The 26,266-nt window shown below is 35.9% G+C and overlaps 2 protein-coding genes across 7 annotated transcripts in view; one reads left to right on the top strand and one right to left on the bottom strand.

Annotated features, from left to right (window-relative positions):
- The window catches only part of LOC133516567 (protein madd-4), a 651,682-nt gene that overhangs the window by 348,291 nt on the left and 277,125 nt on the right, over window positions 1-26,266 (top strand). The gene's annotated exons all lie outside the window — the stretch shown is intronic.
- LOC133516562 (uncharacterized) lies at window positions 10,753-25,650 on the bottom strand. Its single transcript, XM_061849554.1, has 3 exons — window positions 25,439-25,650; window positions 15,248-16,541; window positions 10,753-12,345 (listed from the first exon to the last, which is right to left on the bottom strand). The coding sequence occupies exons 1-3, from the start codon at window positions 25,512-25,514 to the stop codon at window positions 12,246-12,248; spliced, it is 1,470 nt and encodes a 489-aa protein (XP_061705538.1). The 5' UTR covers window positions 25,515-25,650; the 3' UTR covers window positions 10,753-12,245.

Raw genomic sequence — 26,266 nt, 5'->3', positions numbered from 1 at the left:
TCCTTCCGCGATAAGTTACTGAGTACCGGCAAGTCTAACGCTGCAGAACCAGTCCAAAATGTGGCATCGACATGCCTACCAAAGGCGTGTTACCGGACAGCGCACCTACACTGGTTTTTGAGCGTTAGACTAGCCGCGCTCAGGTGCCAATTTTAGAGTTATACGCCGAATTATGTTGCAGGTAGTAAGTCGTGCGGTTTTACTTACAATAGACAAAGAGGTAGCCGTAAGGGCCAGCTTGAAAACTAACGACTATTATACCATCTGATTTAAAAACTTCATTCTGAAATAACATATTTTAGTCAGGTTCAGTTTGTGTAGCTAGAAATTGTAATACAATGAAATTAGAGCGAGGAGAATTTTACATACAAAACGTACGCTCGGTCTAATTTCTTTGTGTTAATAATTTTTAACAACAAAAACTATGTTACTTAAATGTTCATGACAAGTTTCATGTAATTTCAGCGTGTCGTTTTAACTTTTTTTTTTATTAAAAACTGATCGGCGATTGGCTCTAGTCAAACCTGATGGAAAGTGAAGACAGGGCCTAAGATGGAGCTCACCGGTCTTCTATTGTATGAGGGCGGCTTTTTGGCGTCGCGTTCGTGTGACACTTAATATTAACGGAATGGACAAATTTGGTGCATATTTTTAACAAAATATGTCTAGAGTACAATACAATGAGGCCTTAAGGTGTCGTTCGAATACAGACTGCACCGGCATTACCGCTGCAGTATTGCAGCGCGACACTAATTGTTAAATCTATGTTGCTGCCCGGAATTTTGGCATTTGCGTTAACCAATGCATTCGGCAGTAATGTCGAGCTGCAATACTGCTGCAGTCGACTGCAATTTCATTCTAAGAAATGTCAAATTCAATATAAATTTTATATTTCCTACAGTAATGCGATCGGCAGTAGAGTCGTGCTGCAATACTGTAGCAGTAGGGGCTGGTTCAGACGGTCAGCAATCGGACTGCAACTTTTTTATTTACTACGTCGGTGGCAAACAAGCATACGGCTCGTCTAATGGTAAGCAGTCTCCGTAGCCTATGTACGGAGTTACATTCACGTTGCAGACCCTAAGACTTCACAACCGCGTTGAGCTCTGGCAACCTTAATCACCTCATTCACTGGTATGGGAACTGCACGCCAACGTTGCAGTTGGGGTGCAGTCGGCGTGCAGTTCCCATACAAATTGCAGTCCTTCTGTATTCAAATTGCAGTTTGAATCCGAACGTCACCTTTACATTGACCTCATTCTATTCTCGTTACGTACATTTTTAAGTGTCCGAGCGTTCCCTAACATTTCCTTACATATCTTTATTTGGGTGCTCCGATAAAAAAATAATGTCCAACATTAAGGAGAGAACTTAATTTAAATATTTCTATGCGTGCTCCGTCCCTTTCCTTTTCGCTGAGTTTATTATTGTGGTCTCTTTCGGGACCGCGATAAGTCACAGGCCGACGGCGGGTAAATGCCTTTTTAAGCGAACTTGAACAGAGTTACGTTCCTTGTTTAGGGGTCCGTCGGCAAATAATATTTGGTAAAATATGCTATCATGTTGTGTATTATTAAAAATATTTATTACAAGAAAGTAGTCATTTACTTAAAAATTTATACAGATATTGGGAGCGTGCACGACTGTCACGCAACCTAGTGTCCGCAATTCTAGGGGAAAACGTCAATTCACTACATCTTATAAAACTACTCCAAAACTAAAAACTACTGAACGGATTTTCATACGACTTTCATTTATCAGTAGAGTGATTCTTGAGGAAGGCTTAAGTATATAACTTGTTAAGGTTTTGTGTAAATTGTTTGAAATATAACGATGTTGTCGGAAAAAATCATGCTGGCTTGGAGCTTTAATCGAAAACGCTGCCTAATCCGTTTGAGCTATAACAACACAATGTATGGTGGAGTTGTTTCTCATTCATAGGTCTACAAAAAAGTCCGTGATGTGAAATGTCTATCTTTTAAGGATAACTTACTATATCCATTCTTAACTTCTAGAAAAAGATCACGTAATATGTGGCATTTGCAAAGCTATTTACATGGATACATTATTAACAATTATCAAAATAAATACGTTAGTTATATTAAGCATTTCATACAGATTACAATGGTCCCTTACACCATACAATTTTAATGAATATTTCAGGAGTAATCGTAAATCAAAGTTTCATTTCGAGCCATATAATTGTACGAAATGTTAAAGACGCTATCCGCAGTTAGTTCAAATTTTTACCACCTTATGCACTGGGATCGCTTTACTTACCCCCACCTGTACCCACGAACTGATTACAGTTAAGCCATTAGGCTTTAATAAATTATCTTTCTGCTCAGGTTTTAAAGTCCTTAACGTTTTTCATAATGTATGTGTTATTCCATTACTAGCTGATCTAACAGAAAATTATGTTCTATACCAACAAAAAGAAACCTCTAGAAATCCTACATTTCTGCGTTTTATTATTTGGCTTAAAAATATTTTATACATACATACATATAATCACGCCTATTTCGCTTATTTTTCTGTTTTTTTCTATTTATTTATTTATGAAATATTTTATGTGATAACTTAATTAACTCAAACTCAAATACAAGTATATCAATGCTCCATATATTTATATAGAAAACACCCATAACTGAGTAAAAAATATTTTATATAAACACACAATTAAATTTCCCTCAGCAGGATTCGAACCCGGGACCTCCTGTTTCTTAGGCAACTAGACTAGGAGTGTCTAGGAGGCCGTTAACTTAGAATGGTAATGACACCGTTCTCATATCAATAGTAATTTTCATAGGAAAGTAGGAGATTTAATTTGTTCTTAGAGTGATACTTGTTTCAGTTAATATTTTTCTTTTCTTATACTCTTTTTCTTTGTATTTTAAAGATCTACAATTTAATTTATGTTTACAATTCTTGTACAGCACAAATCACAAGTCTACCCACAGATGATATTTTATTTTGTGTAAATTCCAGGGAGTTCCGTTATTGGCTATGCTTATAAGTACTCATGTTTTTTGTATATTCATTGTAAACGCTGTAGAACTTCTCAATACATAAATTAAAATTAATAGTATGATATAAACTTGTACAGAACCCTCATTCCACACGGCCCGTTCGTTCGCCCACTAAATGTATATTCCCTCCATTAGGGTTGCGATCGGGTGGTAAATTTAATGTTGAGTGATTTTAATTACATTGTTTCGTTTTACAGCCCTGTTGTGAAAGGAAAAAAGGTCGTATATAGAACTATATCATTTAAGGTATCGGTTTAGGTTCAGGCTACATCAGCATGGAGCAGGATTGCAGCGTGACATTACTGCCGACTGCATTACTGCCGCAAATGTTAAAATCGATGTTGCTGCCCGGGTTTTTGACATTTATCTATTAGGGTTCCGTAGCCAAATGGCAAAAAACGGAACCCTTATAGATTCGTCATGTCCGTCTGTCTGTCCGATTCTGTCACAGCCACTTTTTTCCGAAACTATAAAAGCTATACTGTTCAAACTTGGTAAGTAGATGTATTCTATGAACCGCATTATGATGTTCACACAAAAATAGAAAAAACACAATAAATTTTGGGGGTTCCCCATACTTAGAACTGAAACTCAAAAAATCTTTTTTCATCAAACTCATACGTGTGGGGTATCTATGGATAGGTCTTTAAAAATGATATTGAGGTTTCTAATATCATTTTTTTCTAAACTGAAAAGTTTGCGCGAGAGACACTTCCAAAGTGGTAAAAAGTGTGTCCCCCCCCCCGTAACTTCTAAAATAACAGAATGAAAAATCTAAAAAAAATATATGATATACATTGCCATGCAAACTTCCACCGAAAATTGGTTCGAACGAGATCTAGTAAGTAGTTTTTTTTAATACGTCATAAAAATTTAAAAAAAAAAAATTTTTTCATCAAACCCATACGTGTGGGGTATCTATGGATAGGTCTTCAAAAATGATATTTAGGTTTCTAATATCATTTTTTTCTAAACTGAATAGTTTGCGCGAGAGACACTTCCAAAGTGAAAAAATGTGTGTCCCCCCCCCTGTAACTTCTAAAATAACAGAATGAAAAATCTAAAAAAAATATATGATATACATTGCCATGCAAACTTCCACCGAAAATTGGTTCGAACGAGATCTAGTAAGTAGTTTTTTTTTAATACGTCATAAAAATTAAAAAAAAAAAAAATTTCATCAAACCCATACGTGTGGGGTATCTATGGATAGGTCTTCAAAAATGATATTTAGGTTTCTAATATCATTTTTTTCTAAACTGAATAGTTTGCGCGAGAGACACTTCCAAAGTGAAAAAATGTGTGTCCCCCCCCCTGTAACTTCTAAAATAACAGAATGAAAAATCTAAAAAAAATATATGATATACATTACCATGCAAACTTCCACCGAAAATTGGTTTGAACGAGATCTAGTGAATAGTTTTTTTTTAATACGTCAATAAATTAAAAAAAAAATTTTTTCATCAAACCCATACGTGTGGGGTATCTATGGATAGGTCTTCAAAAATGATATTTAGGTTTCTAACATCATTTTTTTCTAAACGGAATAGTTTGCGCGAGAGACAGTCCCAAAGTGGTAAAATGTGTGTCCAAAGTGGTAAAATGTTGAACAAGATCTAGCAAGTAGATTTTTTTTTAATACGTCTTAAATGGTACGGAACCCTTCATGCGCGAGTCCGACTCGCACTTGGCCGCTTTTCTATTCTATTTTAATGACCGGATCACGATAGATTCACGATTTTGACGACCGGCCTGGCCTAGTGGGTAGTGACACTAGTGACCCTGCCTTTGAACCCGATGGTTCTGGGTTCGAATCCCGGTAAGGGCATGTATTTGTCTGATGAGCATAGGTATGTATTCCTGAATCATGGATGCTGTCCATGTAGGTATTTAAGTTATATAAATCGTTGTCTGAGTACCCACAACACAAGCCTTCTTGAGCTTACCGTGGAACCTAGTAAAATTTTGTAAGAAATTAAGAAAAGCGGTGGTGGCCGAGTGGATATGACGTCCGACTTTCAATCCGGACGTCGTGGGTTCAAATCCTGGCTCGTACCAATGAGTTTTTCGGAACTTATGTACGAAATATCATCTGATATTTACCACTAGCTTTTCGGTGAAGGATAACATCGTGAGGAAACCTGCATACATCTGCGAAGAAGTTCAAAGGTGTATGTGAAGTTCCCAATCCGCATTGGGCTAGCGTGGGGACTATAGCCCGAGCCCTCTCGTGCATGAGAGGAGGCCTGTGTCCAGCAGTGGGACGTATATAGGCTAAATTATTATTATTATCTCTTTATTTATCTTGTGTCTTAGATTAGGCATTTTATAATATGAATATAAAAGTAAAATACAACAAATCATACAAAAATAATACAAAATACATATAAACACATTATAAAAAACCTAACCTAGGGTGCCGCCAGCCGCTGCTGTTAAGAATGTCGCTTTAATATTTATTTATTTAATTCAGCAAACATCACGACATTCCTGCTGACTGCATTATTGCTGCAAATGTTAAAAATGCTGGCTGGATTTTTTTTACATTTGCGGCCTAAAAGACGCGCCGCAATTTTGCAGCAGTCACGCTGCAGTCTGTATCCGAACGGCACCTTTAGGAATGCTTAGTTATGACCTTTTATGGTACATTTATAGTGCCTTGTCATTTTTATGTGTAGTGACTATGTAATGACCATAAAATGGGGTGCCTCTTAAGATAATCACGCATCGAGGCGGTTAGCTTTAATATTATAATGGGAATTTTATTGATATTTATATTGGTCTCTGCGTTAAAATGCTTTGAATATTTCTGCAGAGAATTTCAAGAGGTGTAAGCATAGCTTATGAATAATTTTGCAGAGAAGTCTATTTAGGTTAGCATAGTCAAAAAAGCAGTTTTTTGACAATTTTCGACGGGCCACTCTTATTATGTTACAACTACATATTATGTTGATAAAATATGCAAAGTTTTTTTCACAACTACAATAGGGATGCTCAACTACTTTGATTTTTTTAATGTTGTATGAAGCACAACGGGGGGGGGGGGGGGGGGGGGGGGGGTTAGGGTCGGCAACGCGCATGTAACTCCTCTGGAGGTCCATCAGGCGGGCCGTATGCTTGTTTGCCACCGACATAGTATTAAAAATTTAATAAAAAATTTAAATTAAATTTCATTCATTGATTGAACATGTCATTTATAGATTTGTTAAATAGAAATTTAATGTTTGTTCTACTTCATAATATATAAATCATATGTTTTGACGAACTTTCTGGCCTAGTGGGTAGTGACCCTGCCTATGAAGCCGATGGTCCCGGGTTCAAATCCTGTTAAGGGCATTTATTTGTGTGGTCAGCACGGATATTTGTTCCTGAGTCTTGGATGTGTTCTATGTATTTAAGTATTTATATATTATATATATCGTTGTCTGAGTACCCACAACACAAGCCTTCTTGAGCTTACTGTGGGGCTTAGTCAATTTGTGTAATAATGTCCTATATATATTATATATAAGTTAATAGTGTGAAAATAATAACTTTAAAAAAAAATTGGGTTTCAAATTTTCTAAGTCGTGCACTCCTTTGTAGTTGAGATAAAAAACATAAAAAACAGTCGGTACGTATAGCTTAAAGTTGCCTAGTTTTATATAAGTAACTACTTACCTTCTCATTCATATTTTTACAAAAATTCGCATGAGTTAAAAAAAAGAACTGGCGTCCGACTCTTCGTATAATAATTCTTGTATTTTCACATCATTCGAGAAATACCTCAAGGGTCTATTTTATATTTAAGCTAGCTATAGTAATGCCTCTGAATATATAGCCTGACCAGTAATACATATATGATCACGCGCCATATTGCGGAATTTCATTGGAACTAAATTTTTCATGCTAAACTGAACTGTCACCCTATACATGAGAATAACAGCGCCCTCTTGACAATGATCATATATTTCTGGTCGGGCTTTAATATCTATAATGTAAATTCGATACATATATTTTGAAAATATATACTTATTGTTGAATGATCTAACTGAAGTTTTAGTAATAGATCATTGAATTACAATAAAAAAATATATTACAATATTTATAATGTGTATTATTACAAGCCTTTCCTTTTTTATGGATACCTATTTTATACACGCGTAAGGATACTCGTAAATTGTTATCTATTTTTTGTTTCCAAAACCTTTTCTTCACTACAAAACTTTTCCAAGTAACCCAGTTACTGAATAATAAATCAAAACTATGCCGGAATACAAAGTTTTGGGTAAAAAAGTAGTCATTGTGTTACCACACTTTGCTTCGTGTGCGGTGTACTAGCTATGATTTGTAAGTTATGCAACCTTGTCAAAGCAAGCCAGCTGTTTATTCCCTACAATACGCTTAGTACTTAATCCTTAAATTATTGGGACAAGGTTCCATGTTGACCCACAATCAAACGCCGTATCTGATTTATAGGTTTTTTGGTGATTAATTTAAAATTGTAAGTTATCTCACTTCGTTCCGACCTTTAATTGGAATTTATTGACTAATGTGTTTTTAACAAATGTAATTTTTCTTTTTAGATTATATGTAATTTATAAGTTAGTTTTGTTAATTAGGAATGAGTAATTGGAGTTATAAATTAGGAAGAGAAAGGTATGTGACAGAAAACCGCAGCCAAATAACACTAGACTACTCTTAGTGTTGTGATTCTGCCGGTGAGTTAGGTTGCCAGAGCTCAACTTGGATGCGGAGTGTTAGGGTCGGCAACGCGCATGGAACACCTCTGGAGTTGCAGGCGTTTATAGGCTACGGAGACAACTAGTTTGCCACCGACGTAGTATAAAAACAACGTTCTCAAAACATTTATTTTATTACAAGAATTAGGAAAATATTTACAACATGTACCTACTTATCTAACCTATTTTTCTATAAATCTAGTATTCATGAGACACATACATAAATAGAAGTATAATTAAATGTCACATACAAATTTTTAAATCAAAGATTGCTCGACTACAAAACCGAAGTTTGACAGCGATTCAGGGACGAATCATGCTGTCCCTTTCTAATGTATGGCACTGTCCCTTTCGGCGATTTAGGGTTGTCGAAATGCAAATGTCTGTATGTCTGGCGTAGCCCTACAGGTAGATATCTCGATACTTAAATTTGCTTAATTAATGTAAGAACACACGAAAGAATTGGTAACTGACGTTACAGTCTCTTGGAATTACCCAAGTCATTATTTTATCTGTGGTTGTGCACTTATAGGGTGGTCAAGTTGTGCCAACCCTAATAATTGCTCGGTGCAATTCTGAGCCGAACGGAGCCGAGTAAAGCCGAAAGGAGGAGTGTCGCCCCACTGACGGCGGGCTACAACTCTCCGCGGTGCCCGCATTCTGCGTCGGTGCGCAAACGCATGCTCCCGTTGAAGCTTCTCGTTATGGAATATATCTGATAAAAATACGTAAGTGACTCGTTTTAGTATATTCGTAGAGTCACGGACTTTAATTGTTGAGCCTTTTAGGGTTGATTTACATTGGAGATGTCATACTTAGTATTAGAAACAAAATTAGCTTGAACCTTGGGTGGATGATCAAATTGATCAATTTAAAGTATGTATAGTTTTTGGCTTTGTAGCGGATCTGGCTCCCAACGGCTTATCCTTTGTCTATTGTTAACTAAAACCGCGCGTGCCACTTACCTGCAAAAAAAGGGCCGGGTAACTTTAAGCGGTTATTTAATTAGAACTCGTACGGTAACTGAAATAAGATTCAAAATTAACAAATGGAAAAATAATTTGTGATTTCTTGTGTGGTCCCTATACGGTTACTGAGTGCCGGCGAATCGAACGCTCCCGAACCAGTCTAAAATGTGTCCTCGATATGCGGAACAAAGGCGCGTTATCGGAGAGCGCACCTACACTGGTTTTATGAGCGTTGGCCTAGCCCGCGTTCAGGTGCCTATTAGAATTATACGACCCTTTTCTTTGCACGTAGTGGCGCGCGCGGTTTTAGTTAACAATAGACAAATGATAAGCCGTTGCGGGCCAGCTACAAAGCTAACAACTATAACCGTACTTATTTTTCTTTAGTAATACTACTTATTTTGGACAAAATATGATACGTAAGTTCTCTGAATTTACTCTACATTATCGAAACAGGTCTTAATCAGGGCCCGTACATTTCATGCCGTTGGCGGAAAAACGACGTCACGCTACATAGAGCATCGGCCCGATTCGAAGAATGAAATACGATAACGATAAGTTCTGGCTTAGATAAGTTCTTATTTAGATATCGTTTGTATGTCGTATAATTGACAGAAGCAGCTCGATTCGGGCAACCAATGTCACTTTGAAGTTAGAAATATCGTAGATAGATCTAATTGGGATCATAGCGGAATCGCTATAAACGTCAATTTTTACATGTCGTTTAGTTATCGATCTTCTAAAGATCTTTCCAAGATCTTAAACGTGTCTTAATCATTCTTCGAATCGGGCCGTATGATTGTATTTTCGTAATAATTAATCATTTGTCAACCTTTACCTAAAGAATAACTGATATAGATATTTGACACTCAGTACAGAAACGTCTAACTGACTTTCATTTTATTGTCACTGAACTATACAATATATTATTAGTTATTAAAATGAATACGTTTTTGATTTTTAACAGTGTATTTTACGTAACAAGTATTTATTTTTCTACGCGTCAACAGCTAAGTTATCTAAATTTATAGTGTTGTAAAAAACAACCTGTATGTTAAATTTCGTCATTTTGCGTCAACGGCATGAAATGTACGGGCCCTGGTCCTAATAGGGAGCGTGCATGAACTGTAGGAGGCAGCACAGGAGCTGTCAGATTTTTGGCGCGAGGCGTAAATGTGATGTTTATTGTTCCAATGTAGCCCACAAGATGGCAGAACCTACTATGCACAAGGAAACACGTGACGTGTAAATGTGCATGTTTATGGTTCCGATTCAGGCCACAAGATGGCAGACCCTCCAACGCGCACGGTCTCTATAGAATTTGTCAAACATAACATTCTCAAATACTTAGGTTTATTTTGATATCCTATTGACCTAAAACTGTCTATCAATTTAAAGTCCAATTTCGATAGATAATTGCTTTCGGAAACTGAAATTGCTTTTGGTTCGATACTCTAACTTATATTGTGTATGAGCAAACACTATACAGCGTGTGTTTTTGATACGACTACATATTCTAGAGGCAGTTTGTATAGGCCTAAATTAATTAAGTTTCATAATTATGTTTTATACAATTTTATAGACAAATTAATTAAAATATTATATATAATCATAAAATTAAAGACAAAGATGTTATATTTTAATTCAAATATACTACTTAAATTTTTCCTCATAAAATAATTCAGCTCGCAATTAATAGTTATTTTGTTTATATTGTAGAAGTCGCACTTACTGATACAAGTGATGGCTGTACGCAATACTTAACCTCTCGAAAAAAAAACATTGTATTAAAAGGGAAGTATAACATATAAATATAAAATATAATACAATATAAAATATCTAATTTGAAATTTCTGATATTTTTATTATTTTATTTTAATTTATTAGACAATAATTTTGTTCTAATCTTAAAATTATATTCTAATTTTTTAAATGTTTTATTCGGTTTTTTGATATGGCTGTGTTATTTTGTCAGTAATGTTCAAATATTTCTAGATGTCTTTATACTGTTTTAATTTATTAATTGTTAATTAAATTATATATAAAATAGCGTATAAATTATCATAGTTATCTCGAATTCTGTTTATTCTCATACCCGCTTTTTCCATCCTGCACCAAACTGTCTCTTTTTAGCCCAATGGTTGACTTGAATAGAATGTATTAAGGCGTTCAGTCAGCCATTTGTATTCTTTTTTTTGTAAATTTGTGCACTAAAGCTTAAATAAATAAATAAATAAGAATAGCTTTGCGATCCTAACGAAATAACTACTTTTTCTATGAAATTCCATTTCGGGAGAAAATAACTTAATCGTAACAAATAAATTTGATTTTGATGTTGATCGCTTGAGAATAATATATTCTAGGTATATAGAATTAGCTTTTTTGAAAAAAAAAATGCTATCCAAATTCTGAAAAAAGAAAAACTTTTTAAACCTAGTTTTTCATTGTTTCAATAACATAGTAAAAATCACGGAGAATGGAAATTTTCGGGAGTTGATCTTTTCTCTGTTTTTGTATGGATGAGTAAGCTATATTACATATTCATTTTGAAATACATATATTACAACACTGCAATCTACTTCCTCGATTCAATTTGCGGTTGTTTTAAAAATACACGCTGTATATTACTAATTATTTTCTATTGTTATAACAAAACTTAAATAACGAAAATTACTCTAATACCTGCAAAAAATGCTATGTACAAAAGGTTACAAAAATATATTTAAAGGTATTAGATTTTGAAATAAAATTATGTTACTTTCTCCAGTAACGAAAAATTACGTTCTCTACAAAAGGGTGAATCAAATTTTCTTGTCACTCGTCACGGTTACGGTCGCCTGGGTGACACTTAAAATCCTGGTTTAATGGCATTTAGTCAAACATGCATTTTTGTGGTAGTTATGAGTCCTTTCTACAGCACGATAATATAGGTGTGCAAGAGTTCTAACAAACTGTATAGATCATGTCATTCACGAAGACGCATGCCTTGACTTGTATTGTCATGTTATTAAAGGTTAGATTCGACAAATCTACGTGTCATCGCGGATGACGCGAACTATACTGTTCTTCTTCTGCCTCGCCTTTTTCCCGTTACGCGGGGTCGGCTTTCCCAATCATGCGACGCCACTTGCTCCTTTCTTGGGTGTCTTGTTCGTGGAGTCCCAACACCTTCATGTCCTTTCGGACGCGAACTATACTAATATTACTAATATTGTCGCCTGGCTAACGGGACAGAATATCGTAGGGGAAGTAAGTGCAGAACTATTTGGAGTAGTATGCATTTATGTCTCAGGCGACACCGCTTGGCACGATTGTTCTTTCACTCAAACTGAACCACCGGAGCCACCTTCCCCCTTTTTGGGGGGTAGCCAATGCTCTCGTGACTAGGGCATGAAATCAGCTTAGTCTGATTCAAGGAACAATCTTCCCAAGCGGCATCGCCTCAGACAAATATGTATACTCACTGCACTTATTTCCCTTAGTAATAACATCAAGAAATAGTTGATTCACCCAAAAGGTGACAAGTCTTATCTTTGCTTATCTTCTATCTTTTGCGGGCAGCAGTCAGGATATGGTTTGTTCATGTTACCGATCTTGAAGTAGCCTAGTTCTGTTGTTGGTTCGCACCTAGAAAAGAAAATAGGTAAGTGTGAAATTATATCCTTCTACATTAAAAATATATGAATAGAGAGAGATGACTACGCTACGCTAGGCTTAGACAGATAGGTCGTGGACTGGATGCAAGCGGTGCGCGGCGCGGCGAGCGGCACATCAAGGTTGTTCATAGTTCGTACATAAGGCCGAGTGCAAAATTACCTTGATTTGCCACTTGCTGGGTCGCGCGCCGCTAGCGTCCAGTCCGGGACGGGGGCCGGGGGGCCGGCGGGGGGGGGGGGGGGGTTTATTCGACACCCTTCCTTGGGGTGTGAGAGGTCTCTTTCGCATTCCTGCTTTGGAGAATGTGTCCATTCGTCATCGCCGTCGCCGTCGTTTTAGGGGCGACTGTGCGATCTAGTGTGGGCCAGCTTTATCACTACCGGTCCTCCAGTTCGGGGCCTTATACCCCAACCACATACTTGACGAGTGGCATGGGAAGTAGGCATAGACCTAGTGTAGCCATGTACTCGTCATGCCCACTGCTCCCTATTTTGTTGGTTTTTGGCGCGAGTCAAAACTGGCAATATGAAGTATGGAGAGTCACGAATCGCGATTAATCGCGCGAGTAGGGCAGTGTGTGCGGCAACGGAAGGAGTAGAATGAAGAGCAGTGCGAGGAGCACAGTGTGACCGTCATTAACATATATATTTACCAACGCTGTTACCTATGTTTACAAATAAATTATTTCAATTTGGACGGGCCTTACGGACACTAAGAACAATTAAATATTTTATTAGGGACATTCTTACACAAATTGACCAAGTCCCATGGCAAGTAAGCCAAGAAGGCTTGTGTTGTGGGTATTCAGACAACGATATATATGATATACAAATACTTAAATACTTACATAGAAAACATCCATGACTCAGGAACAAATATCTGTGCTCATCACACAAATAAATGCCGTTACCGGGATTCGAACCCAGGAGTCCTAGTTTACCCTCTGGGTTGGAAGGTCAGATGGCAGTCGCTTTCGTAAAAACTAGTGCCGACGCCAAATCTTGGGATTAGTTGTCAAGCGGACCCCAGGTTCCCATGAGCCGTGGCAAAATGCCGGGACAACGCGAGGAAGAAGAAGAGTCCGAGAACCATCGGCTTCATAGGCAGGGTCACTACCCACTAAGCCAAACCGGTCGGTGTTATAGAATGGTGCTAGTTCAGTGGTGTCACTCACGCCGTGCAGTCTAACGCAACTAGTTGCAACCAATTGCGCGCGTGATGCGAACTCATCAACCAATCGTGTTGTGGCGTTAGGCTGCACGATTGGCTCGAATTCGTGTGCGTGGCACCCGCTGCATGTACTGGCCCCCTTCTTATTGCCCGTAAACCGTAAGGCCCGTCCTAAGATATATGTGAATGGTAGCCGAAGTAAAAAGTGGGGAGCGTCGCGATTAATCGTGCAAGTTTAACAGTGTGTGGCTAAAGCGGGCAACATCGCGGCAATGCAAGGAGCACAGTGTGGCTGTACTATTAGGGGTGGCCGTGGGAGTCACCTTTATTTAACAATATTGCTGAGTACGATCAGAATTCGTCAACATACTTTGTAAGGTAACATAAATATCTCTCACGTATTGAATATTTTCCACGTTCTTTGTTTAGTCTACGCGAGGATAGAATTCCAAGAACTTTAGATGATTCTCCGATTTTTGCTTTAGTTATTTTTCTTTTTCGTTGAGGTTTCTATTAAGACTCATGAATTGGTTGATTTTGTTTCGAGTCTACTTTAATATTGTATAGTAACTATGTTTTTTTTTAATAAGCCGATATTTTAAATAAAGTAGAGTTCAAAAGAAATTGCAACTAATGTAAACAAATATGACAGATTTTGTTAGAATTTAGCATGTGACCTAAAATTCTTACGAAGGTTTTTTTCATTGAAATATAAATAATCAACACATATTTTAACCAAAAATGATATTAATACAAGAGTTTAACATAAAATAAGCTTAGGGTTATACTTTATAAAACAGTACCCCTAGTGTAAATAAATTCGATTTCGAAACGTGACGTACGCGTTTGCGTTTAGTCTCATTTTGTATTGGATTTAGAAAGAGCGCGCCAAGCGGGACGTTTTGGAAACTCAAAATCCTATACAAAATGAGACTTAACGCAAACGCGTTCGTCACGTTATGATGTCGATCAAATTTACACTAGGGGTACAGAATACAAACTTTAATTTGAGTCGATTATTATGAATATAATTTAGCAAAACAACCATACAATACTGTACACAATACGTAAACAAATAATAAATGCTAGTTATTTATAATAAGGCGTGAATTGTGTGCGTTATTTATGTCGGAAAATAACTGTATTTATAGAAATAAGAATTCAGAAACGTAAAATATGATATCAATCTCAACGCGTCTTTTCGCTCAAGATTTCTACGTGTTTGAGAGAATATTAATTGTCAATGAGGACTTAGCAAAGCTGCCTCTATAAGGCGGCTTCGAGTGACCAGGGGGCTAGCCAATATTTCGGATCAGCATTGCTACACAGGGCAATACGGCCAGCCATCTGGGCATCCTAAGCGATCACGACTTAGATCTATTTTTTGCTTTATTACGTTTTTACCCACTTGTGTTTTGTGAATAAAATATAAAATTGGTGTAATATTTTGTGTTTCTGAACAAGTTAAGTTCGCATCGCAGGCTCGACCGCAGGAACCGGGAATGCTGCGGTCCCACTACTCGTGTTGGCTTTGCAAATTGGAATTTTTGACCAAATTTATACTCCAAATAGTTACCTACCTACATTTCACCCAGGCTTTTGGTCGTGATTAGTAAACGTGTCTCATTTTGAAGCAGAATTTCGGGTTTAAGTAAATTTAATTTTGATAATTCTATGTTAAAATTTTGTTGAAGCTACTTACATTACTTTTTCGACATATGTCTCCATCACTTCAGTATTTTCAAGAGTTTTTGATTCTTCTATAGACTTCTGACTTATATCACTTTCTCTTGAATGTTTTTCTTCACTATGTATCTTAGTTATTGACCTCGTTTTTCTATTATTCTGATCTAGTTTAATTACTTTAGATACCCTTTCTAATTTTATCCGCTTTTTCAAGGGTATATTTATTAGTTTACCACGCTGCGCTATATTTGCTCTGATTTCATTGATAACTTCTTCGGATAGAGGATCAGTTTTCCATGATTTTTCGTCTTTGATGTCAGCATTAATACTGTTTTCGTCAGGTATTTTTTCTAATGTGTTAGGATTTCTTTGAAATTGTGAAGGTTTCTGATATGGAAGGTTTCTGTAGTAATCATAATACGCCCAAGGATTTCCTTTATAATAATTGTTGTAGGCATGAGTTGTGTAGTTGTATCTTAGCAAATACGGGTACATATTACTCGTGGGGCGTGGAGGATAGTTTGCAGGCATGGGCATTGGTTGATACTGATATGGTCGAACGCAAGGGTTACAAGGACTCTGTGGTGTAGGCCCGGGAGCATCATATATAATTCTCTGTTGGTAATATGCGGGCATGCCTTGCTGGTTCATCGGTAGACTAGGATATCCCACTCTACCGTCGTTATTTAACAACGATCCTGTAAAGTAATTGGGATAATTTGTTCGACTTTGCGAGTAAAAGTACGGTTGTTGTTGCGCGTATGGGTATGGGCTAGCTGAATATAGGGTCGATCCTTCAAGTTCAGTTCCTTCTGGCTTCATATCAGCTTCCTTTCTGTGTTCATTAGCAGGTTCATACCAATAGGAAGTTTTATGTTGACTACTTTCTCTAGATTCGCCTGATATTGCTTCACTCGCTCTATTATCTTCTTTAGTGTCAGTCAATTTCATATCCTTATACATTTCTTGAGCTACATTATACAGTTCTATAACAGCTTGCAAGTCACTCTTCTTTACAGAATGTAGTAATTCTGTAATTTTCTGAATTTCTGCTTTATTTAATAGTCTATCACTATCTTTGGTAAGTTCTGGTAAGAGTTTTGACAAACTGAATTCATTTGTGTGATTGATTTTATTATCATTATTGGACCTGGATTGTTGGTTGAAAAGACTCACAAACACTTTAGATGGTTGCTGACCAGTGTTTATTCTTCTAATTTTACACGTATAATTTCCGCAGAAAGTGGTAGATCGCCAAGTTGTGTTAAGTTCATGAAGAGTTCCCGTATCTGGATCTTGGCAGACATATTCTGGAAAGATATTGAATAATGCTTAGAAGTATTAAAACTAGGTACTTTATTTGGTTAAGTTGTGACACTTCGTTTAAGAAGCAACTAAAATGTGTCTACTTTGCTCCCTACTGGGTAATTGTGCTCCAAACGTTTTAACGAGTAGAAATTAAATCTATTTCACAACCTTATTTAAGTATAACAACATGATAGTAATGATGGTTTACTTCAAATGGGCATACCTTTATCAACATACCTACCACAATATAATAATTAAGAAAAAAAACAATTATGGCGCAAAGTTTGGAGCAAAATAGGCACATTTTACCGTACTACACTTTAATTTTTGATCTGGAAAAATCTGTTATTTTTATTCAGAATCGCGAGCGTTTTCTTTTGTTACGGGAGAAAAGTATACCATATCTTTTTTCATTCCATTAGCATTTTTCAAAGACTTTGTATGACGGTACCGGAATGGAAGAAAAGGGGCTATTTTTTTCTTCGATTAGGATCAAACAGCTCATGATAGATAGAAATAACATAAAAAATCCCTGCGAAAAAAGTGTAGTTTACAACTTAATCTGACCTATACTTATGACAGTGACTTCCAACACAGCGTCACCGATTATATAACGGATCTCAAGTATATTTATACAATTTAGAGCTAACAATGATATAATAGTTACGATGACAGCATAACTCAATTGAATAGTCAATGATGTCATAATACAAACCCCAAACGAGATGAGACTTAATTCGATTCATATCAACTATAATTAATGATCATTCTTGCAATTACCCGCATGTAACTATTCAACAAAATATTCCGTTTTTAAACAAAAGCATACTTATTGCTTGTTGTCAATAAGACGCTCTTTCCATAGAGATTCATTTTGAAATCAACCTTACCGACAACTGACAGTGTGGTTTTTAGTTAAAACGTCACAAATGACTGGATATTATATTTAATGTTGATGAATATTGCTAGTTAGTTTGAAAATAGCTGTATTTTATTAGGTAGTAAATATAGTTGATTGTCTATTCTATTATTAATTCTTTGGTCGACTGCAAGTAGGCAATCAATAATAAATACGTGGTTGTATTATTTACTACTAATTTATACGTGTAGAAATAAATATTTCATTATAAATACTATACACAGTGTTTCACGAGGAACCCTAAAGATTTTAATAGTGTATATCTGATCATATTTAAAGACTAAAATGACTTACAAACAATTCTGGAGTTTGCCTAGTTTCAGAGTTAATGTCACGTGAAAAAAAAAACATTTTTTTTTGTTACTTAGTGCTAAACGCCTTTTTGAAGGTGATGTTGCTACTACGGGACGTAGTCCAAATATCATCATTGATAGATGTAAAGAAAGTGACAAATAACACTTTACAAAAACTAGATCTTCAAAAAAAATCGTTTTAAAAAAAACATTTGAGTTTTATGTACAATTTTCATTTTCAAACAAAACGAAAACAAAAATCTTTTTCCGAAATGACCTTAACTTATATAACAATTTTCCAATTCCTTCTTTTGGCCTTACATATGCGTGATTAAAATCTTTCGGGTTCCTCATCATACACCGTATATAATAAACAACATATATTATACCAACACAGGACAGTCAAATCATTAAAGACAATTTATTCAATAAAATGTCTTTCAGAAATTTAAATCGAATGCTCCCTACCTATCAAAGAAAATGCGATTACATTGACAACACTCTCCATGTCTGAAAAGACTTAGTCTATTAATATATTCTTGAGCCAAGCTCTAATGAGCAGAATCAATCTTATTTATAGTTAAATGTCAGCTCTAATTTTATAAGTTTATAAATATTTATACTAAGTTTAGACTTTCATTATAAAGTTCGCTGAAAACAAAAGCGAGTAGCGAACACAGACACACATTTTAACAGCGAGGGATAATTACGAAGTATAAGAATAATTAAGTTTTTTAGAAACTGTCAGTCTCATTTTGAAGACGAAAAACTACAAGTTTGGATAAACAAGGCAGAGCTTGCTTATGGTGCGTGTGTGGTGCGTTGATGCAAAAACTCGAAGAGACCAGTACCCCTAGTGTAATTTTAGTCGATAGCGAAACGTGACGTACGCGTTTGCGTTAAGTCTCATTTTGTATGGGTTTTTGAACAGCGCGCCAAGCGGGACGTTTTGGAAAGTCAAAAATCTCATACAAAATGACACTTAACGCAAACGCGTACGTCACGTTTCGCTGTCGAAAATATTTACACTAGGGGTACTGCACCCTGCTGCGAAGATTGGCATGTACGAATACACGGTGTGATGTAACACCACTTGAATCTGTACCCCTAGTGTACATTTTATCGACATCATAACGTGACGAACGCGTTTGCGTTAAGTCTCATTTTGTATAGGATTTTGAGTTTCAAAAACGTCCCGCTTGGCGCGCTCTTTCTAAATCCAATACAAAATGAAACTAAATGCAAACGCGTACGTCACGTTTCAAAATCGAATTTATTTACACTAGGGGTACTGGTGACATTCGGCGCACTTTTGCCGTTTGGACGTATTCTCACGGGTCGTGTTTGCTAATTAATTTTATTATGTTAGTTATTTCTTGTGGCAAAGTTATCCCAGGCCCCAGGCCAGGCAAAGGCCGGGATGGAGTCAGCGCATGAAACACGCATTGAGACCATGTTTCGCCTAGTGGTATTTACTTAGCCTATAACAACGGGTCTCGTATTTATATGTTAATTGTAATAATAATAATAAATAATAAAAATAAATAAAAAGCCTTTTATTTCGAGTCCAGGATTACATTACATTACATTGATTTTTAGTCAGCGTTTACATAATTTAAGTAGGTATGTCATTTTTCTTTTAATTTATATTGTTATTTGTTCAGTCAATTTTTAGATATTAAGTAACATATTATTTTTTATAAACAAATGATTAACTATTTGTAGCGGACAAGAACCCCTCGTCGGGTGAAGGCCTCCTCCAAGGACTTCCATCTATCTCTGTTTGCAGCTATATATTTCCAGTTTTTACCAACTATTTTATTAATGTCATCAGTCCAACGACTGTTTGGTTTGCCGGAGCGTCGTTTGCCTGCAGGTCCCCTCCAGGTGGTAGCTTGCAAGGTCCAGCGCGAGTCAGACAGCCTGGCTACATGTCCAGCCCATCGCCATTTTTGTATTTGAGCGTGCTTGAGGGCGTCTTTTAGTTTTGTTACAGCTCTTATATTTATGTGGGGTATTTTTTGCACTTTTTTAATGTTTAACAAGCTTCTCTCCATTGCTCTCTGGCATGTAGTTATTTTTGATTTAATTTTTGCAGTAAACAGCCACGTTTGGCTTGCGTAAGTCAGTGAAGGCTTCACTGACTTATGGAATTGTAATAATATCATGTTATAACTATTCTCCCGTTAACGCTTTCGCCGTAGGGATGTACGACCTAGTGCATCTAGTCAGTCCGGAAAACCTTAATCTCTCTTATACTTCGATATATATACATTATTTAGGGTGCATGGCATGCAGTCGGCAGTAATGTCTCGCCACAGTAGTGCAGTATATCTGCACAGCAGTAACGCTGGTGTCGTCAATACACCTAGTGTAAATTTATTCGATAGCGAAACGTGACGTACGCGTTTGCGTTAAGTCTAATTTTGTATGGGATTTTGAGTTTCCAAAACGTCGTCGTTTTCAAAATCCCGTACAAAATGAGACTTAACGCAAACGCGTACGTTACGTCACGCTATAGAATAAATTTACACTAGGGGTTCTGAACCCGAACTGTACATTTAGGTATAAAGTATTCCGGAATAACAGCGCTATGAAATTCTGTTTAGTTTCACGCTGCACGGTGAACAATGCCTGTAGACTTCGACTATTTGTAAATATAAATACCTGTACATACTTCACAAGAGGCGAGTACATGAAGGTTTTAATACTAACGTTTCAGACTTTCGCGTTTTGAATATATTATTATGTTAAATCATCATTTAAAACGGGTCGGTACCCCTAGTGTAACTTTGATCGACATCATAACGTGACGAACGCGTTTGCGTTAAGTCTCATTTTGTATAGGATTTTGAGGTTCCAAACCGTCCCGCTTGGCGCGCTCTTTCGAAATCCAATACAAAATGAGACTAAACGCAAACGCGTACGTCACGTTTGGAAATCGAATTTATTTACACTAGGGGTACTGAATGGAAGTAAAGTTAGCAAAATAAATTCGCGATAGGTTCACTAAAATTATGATTTAACATGTTGATATTATATGTTGCTGTGTGGCATTAAGTTCGCCTTATGTAACTGTATATTTTTACTGTTCAATAAAGTTTTAATAAATAAATATACTTAAAGATTTCTTTATGAAAGGTCAAATCAAATATAACACAAATCAAGGCTATTTATTTATTTATGGCTATTTTTGATTTGATTTATTTTGCCTTAATGTAAAAAAAAGTTTTTAAAATGGGCTACAATGGCTACATAATAAAAAAATATTTTCACGTCAGCAGCTCGAACAAGGGTAATTTGCTGCTTAAAAACAGTGAGCAAAATCGCATTTTGCTCACTGAGTGAGACAAAATAACATTCAAGTGACCTTTAGATTTGAATGTCATTTCAACGTGCGGGGCCTAATACAAGTTCGAAATATTTGGATTCTATTGTCTTTGTCCCTTTCACGTCATTAGCAAAAAGAAAGAGACAAAAAAAGTGCATACGTAATTCAACGGTATATTGACGGTTTATAATAGACCCCCGAAATAAGTCAGACCGCATCGTTCCAAAACACCCTACGAGTCTTCATTCGTAATAATTAATTAATTAAATAAAAGTTTAAAATTTAATAAAAACACCATATTTTAGGTATTTTATTATACAATCAATACAATGAACTTATACAAATTTATGCAGTAAATAATTCTACTTAACTAATTTTAACGATCTCTACTATAGTTGACAAATAGTAGTATCCGCAATTCGGACCGTACGGCAGCAAACCATATTTAATGTAAATACATATTTAGGCATTGCTAAACTTCCTTTTAAATATTTAATTGGAGTGCAATTCTGGAGGTTTAAAACAGAACTTTAACAACAGAAGACATACATTTAAGAATCAAACTAAGGAGTTAAAGTACATACATCCTATTGCAACTTAATTTGATGCTTTTATGAAACTTGTTCTAATTTAGCAGTTTATTATTTTTATTGTTAGATTGTTCAGTATCAATTTTTGCTACTTGATATCATTTTAAGTTTAACATTCATATATTGAAATAAATACTAACCATAAACTACCAAACAAACAATTAACAAACTAAGGAGAACAAATCCAATATTGTTTGTACCATTATTATATAGAAATTACTAACTTACCACCTCATAATTTATCAGTAATAATATCATTGTAATATGATAACAAACGAAAGCCTCAATAACGTTCGCGCGGTAATGCCACCGGCGTGTAATATACACTTGATTTTTGTATGCAAAAGACACAACGAAAGACCCACAGGTATATTTTATCGCGAAAACAATGTTAATATATTGTTATTTTGGCATAATTATAAGAATGGTCACTGATCACTATTTATAAAACACAACTAAAGATTACGAACAACTTTTTCGAGTTTCTCGTATTATAAATATGTCAAAATCATAAATGATCGAAATAGTTTACGAAGCACGTTAACAAAAAGTATTACAAATTCAAATCGTTAAAATGTACATGTTTATTTCACCTATACAAATTATATTTACTTTTTTTATTAATAAACTAATGTAAATTATCATATTTTGTGTACGCCACTATATTATATTTCAATAATTTAAATAATATTTTGGTCTCTTAAACGATAACTGTTTTTAAGCAAGCTTCGTAAATGCCCAGTGAGACTTGGTTGGCATTTCAATCGCTTATCAAGTAACCATTTCACTGTCCAGTCTAATTGATTCAGATTATACATGACACCAGCAATATGAGTCTTGAGGTCAGGTTATACTGGTATGCGCGTTAGTACAATAATAGCTAACAAATATGGAGGCCTACCGCGAACCACGAAGTTTTGCTTTGCTGTCGCACTTACGTATGAAATTACAAGTGCGACAGAGAAAAAAAACTTTCTTCGGTAGGTTCTTTGATGACTTAGATTTTTCGCTTTTGACAAGTAACTTAGCAATGCTAGGATCAAAATGGCGTAATATGTATGTAAGCTTGCGGACGCTTACGCTTGTTTTCTTTCGTGTTTCATTTTTAACGTATTTTCGATGAGGTGTTATTGAAGCACGGCGCGTGTCTGTCTCACTCCCTCTTTCGGTAAATCCAATTCATTGTTTCATTTTGAAAGGATTTTTGAGGGGATGTCACAGTGAGGCGAGCGAATGGTATAAACACAACGCATTTCTCGGTGGACCTTTTGTCCTTGCAATAAGGTTTGTAGTTGGACAGTTGATAGTATGAGCGATGAATACGATGACGTCAATGACTCATTTCTTCATTTGAATGTCGGCGAGCACCGAGCGCCTCGCGACTCTCTTGCGAGTTGTGAGGAACGCGAGTGAGTTTGAAAGGCTGAGTTTTTTTTTAAATTTGAAGTGTTTGAGTGGTAAGAGCTGTGTGTGATGCGCGCGAGTAAATGAGTAAAATTAATTGAGGAGTGATGTATGACATTTATGCGGTGTGAAGTTCTGCGACAATTTAACAAAGTGAGTGGTACAAATGAGGTGCCTCACGAGTGAGCAACTCAACACTACTTACTACGCTCAAGATTCTAAATTAGATTCACTCGCTACGCTCGTGAATCTATTATAGAATCTTTCGCTTGCACAGGACTCAAAACAAGCACTCGAAGAAATATCAAACTTTGCTCTCTTGTTGTACAAATAACTATTAACAAAGACATCATAATAATATTTATTCTTTTTGATATTACGTAGCATGCTAGTACGTTTTTACTTACTGTGCACAAAATAAATAATGATATTTGACACCTAATGAATACCTATGTATTATTGGTATAACTAAATGTAGGTCACATTCATAACAAAAAGCGATAGTGCAGCAATTATTACTATAAAAATATCTATCTCTTTTTAACATATATTTTGGAAATTTCTAAAAAATATTTGATGTGATCTTATTGACCAATTCCAACCTATGTAATTCTTAAACCTCTTAATGAGGTTTACTTGCAAAGTAATCCTTGACAAAATAAAATATTTAAAATATAGCCAAGTTAATTAAATAGCTTATCTATTTATAATGTTCACCAAGAAGTCAACAGTTGTAGTCAACATGCAAATCGACACATTTCTTTCTATTCAGGTATTTGGTACCATAATATAAACATGATAATATAAATAAATAAATATTATTATAGGACATTATTACACAAATTGACTAAGTCCCACAGTAAGCTCAATAAGGCTTGTGTTGAGGGTACTTAGACAACGATATATATAATATATAAATATTTATAAATACTTAAATACATAGAAGACACCCATGACTCAGGAACAAATATCCATGCTCACCACACGAATAAATGCCCATACGAGGATTTGAACCCGGGACCATCAGCTTCATAGGCAGGGTCACTACCCACGAGGCCAGACCGGTCGTCATTTATAAATACTTAAATACATAGAAGACACCCATGACTCAGGAACAAATATCCATGCTCACCACACGAATAAATGCCCATACGAGGATTTGAACCCGGGACCATCAGCTTCGTAGGCAGGGTCACTACCCACTAGGCCAAACCGGTCGTCAAATATATGTGACCACGGCTAGAATAACCTCCCACTTGTCGCTTGGCATAAGGATGAGATTTGCTTGTAACTTTATACGAATAACCTGTCAAGGCGTCTTTATGGCAAGCGAGAAAGTGGTAGTACGTTTTGCCAGCCGCGGTCACATTCACATATCAAAGAACATAGATATAGCCGACGTGTCCTGTATTTAGTGATAGTTATGTTCTATAAACAAGTTATATAATTTACTCTGAAAAAAATATGATCCATCGAACATACATTAGAAAGATATGTATTAAGATTAACTGCTTTATACAATATCAACAAATGTTTGAAAAACAGTAAGGTTAACTGTTTGAACATTTCTAAGTTTTGAAAAAATTATAAAAATAAACGAACAGTTATTACATTTTAGCTACTCAAATAAATAAATATATTATAGGACATTATTACACAAATTGACTAAGTCCCACAGTAAGCTCAATAAGGCTTGTGTTGAGGGTACTTAGACAACGATATATATAATATATAAATATTTATAAATACTTAAATACATAGAAAACACCCATGACTCAGGAACAAATATCCATGCTCATCACACGAATAAATGCCCTTACCAGGATTTGAACCCGGGACCATCAGCTTCGTAGGCAGGTTCACTACCAACTAGGCCAAACCAGTCGTCAAAACTACAAAAATTTACTGTCTTTTCGGAACAGTACTGTTTTGTTCGATAAGCTCATATGGAACTGTTTAAAGCATTAAACGTTAATGTAATTTATATATTTATGTAATTATACAGTATGTTTATTAACTAAAAACATTGAATCAAACCCGTTAATATTTAAGTCATCGTCATACTGAGTAACTTTTTTTTTTTTTAAATCAATACACGTCATTATTATATTTATTAATAACTAAGTAACTTTTACTATGAGACCAACTTCAAATCATCAAATAAAATTTGGCTATTTCGTACATTTTGGCTAATCTGGCGTTGCTTGAGATTAAATTTTTTTTCGTGATTTCGGGTTTCGCCCCATAACAAAAGATGCTCTGTATGATATATTAACTTGAGTAAATCTTGTCGTCTTTTTATTGAAAAACGCTTTTTAAAAATTACTTTATAATTGAAAGTAAATTCCTTAAAAATACGCACCTTTTGCCACATGAACACTCAGCACAACCGACGCACACAGACATATACAGTAAACGCGGACACACGCGCGCAACATAGCTGCAGAAATGCGGCGGACGAACGGCTCCGGTTACACCGATGTTTTGGTTTTGGCGACGCCGCAATACGGCTCTCAAACTTTATACACGATTTAATCAGTATATTCCTGATCATATTTAAAGACTAAAATGTCCTTTAAACTTTTTTGGAATTCGCCTAATTTCAGAGTTAAAGCCACTTACAAAAAAACGTATTTTTATTGTTACTTAATGCAAAACGCATAGTGTTGTGTTCCTGCCGGTGAGTAAGGTTACCAGAGCTCAACGAGGGGTGGGGGGAAATTTGGGTCGGCAACAGCTATGGAGCAAGTTCAAAGGCTATGGAGACTGCTTACCATCAGGCGGGCCGTATGTTTGCCACCGACGTAGTATAAAATGAACGCCTTTTCGATGACGATGTTGCCACTATGAGACCTAGCTCAAATACCCTTTATTGATAGATATCAAAAAGTGACAAGTAACACTTTGAAAGAAATAGGTTTTATAAAAAGAGTTAAAAATCTTTTTGAGTTACAGTTTTACAAATAGCGTTTACATTTGATGTGAAATTGACTAAACCCATATAACATTATTTCCTTCTTTTGGGCTCAGAAATGCGTGGTTAAAATGTCTCGGATTCCTCATGGGCACCTTGTACAATGCTTATCACATATATTGTAGAAAAAGTAGGCTTAGTACAGGAGCGTCGCGATAGTATATCGCCCACCATATTTTTCTAACTGACAGGAACAGCCAGTATATCTCGCGGGCG

Source organism: Cydia pomonella, chromosome 3 (assembly GCF_033807575.1).
Source record: "Cydia pomonella isolate Wapato2018A chromosome 3, ilCydPomo1, whole genome shotgun sequence".
NCBI lineage: Eukaryota > Metazoa > Arthropoda > Insecta > Lepidoptera > Tortricidae > Cydia > Cydia pomonella.
Note: the sequence above shows the minus strand (reverse complement) of the source record. Positions and strands in the feature narration are given on the sequence as shown.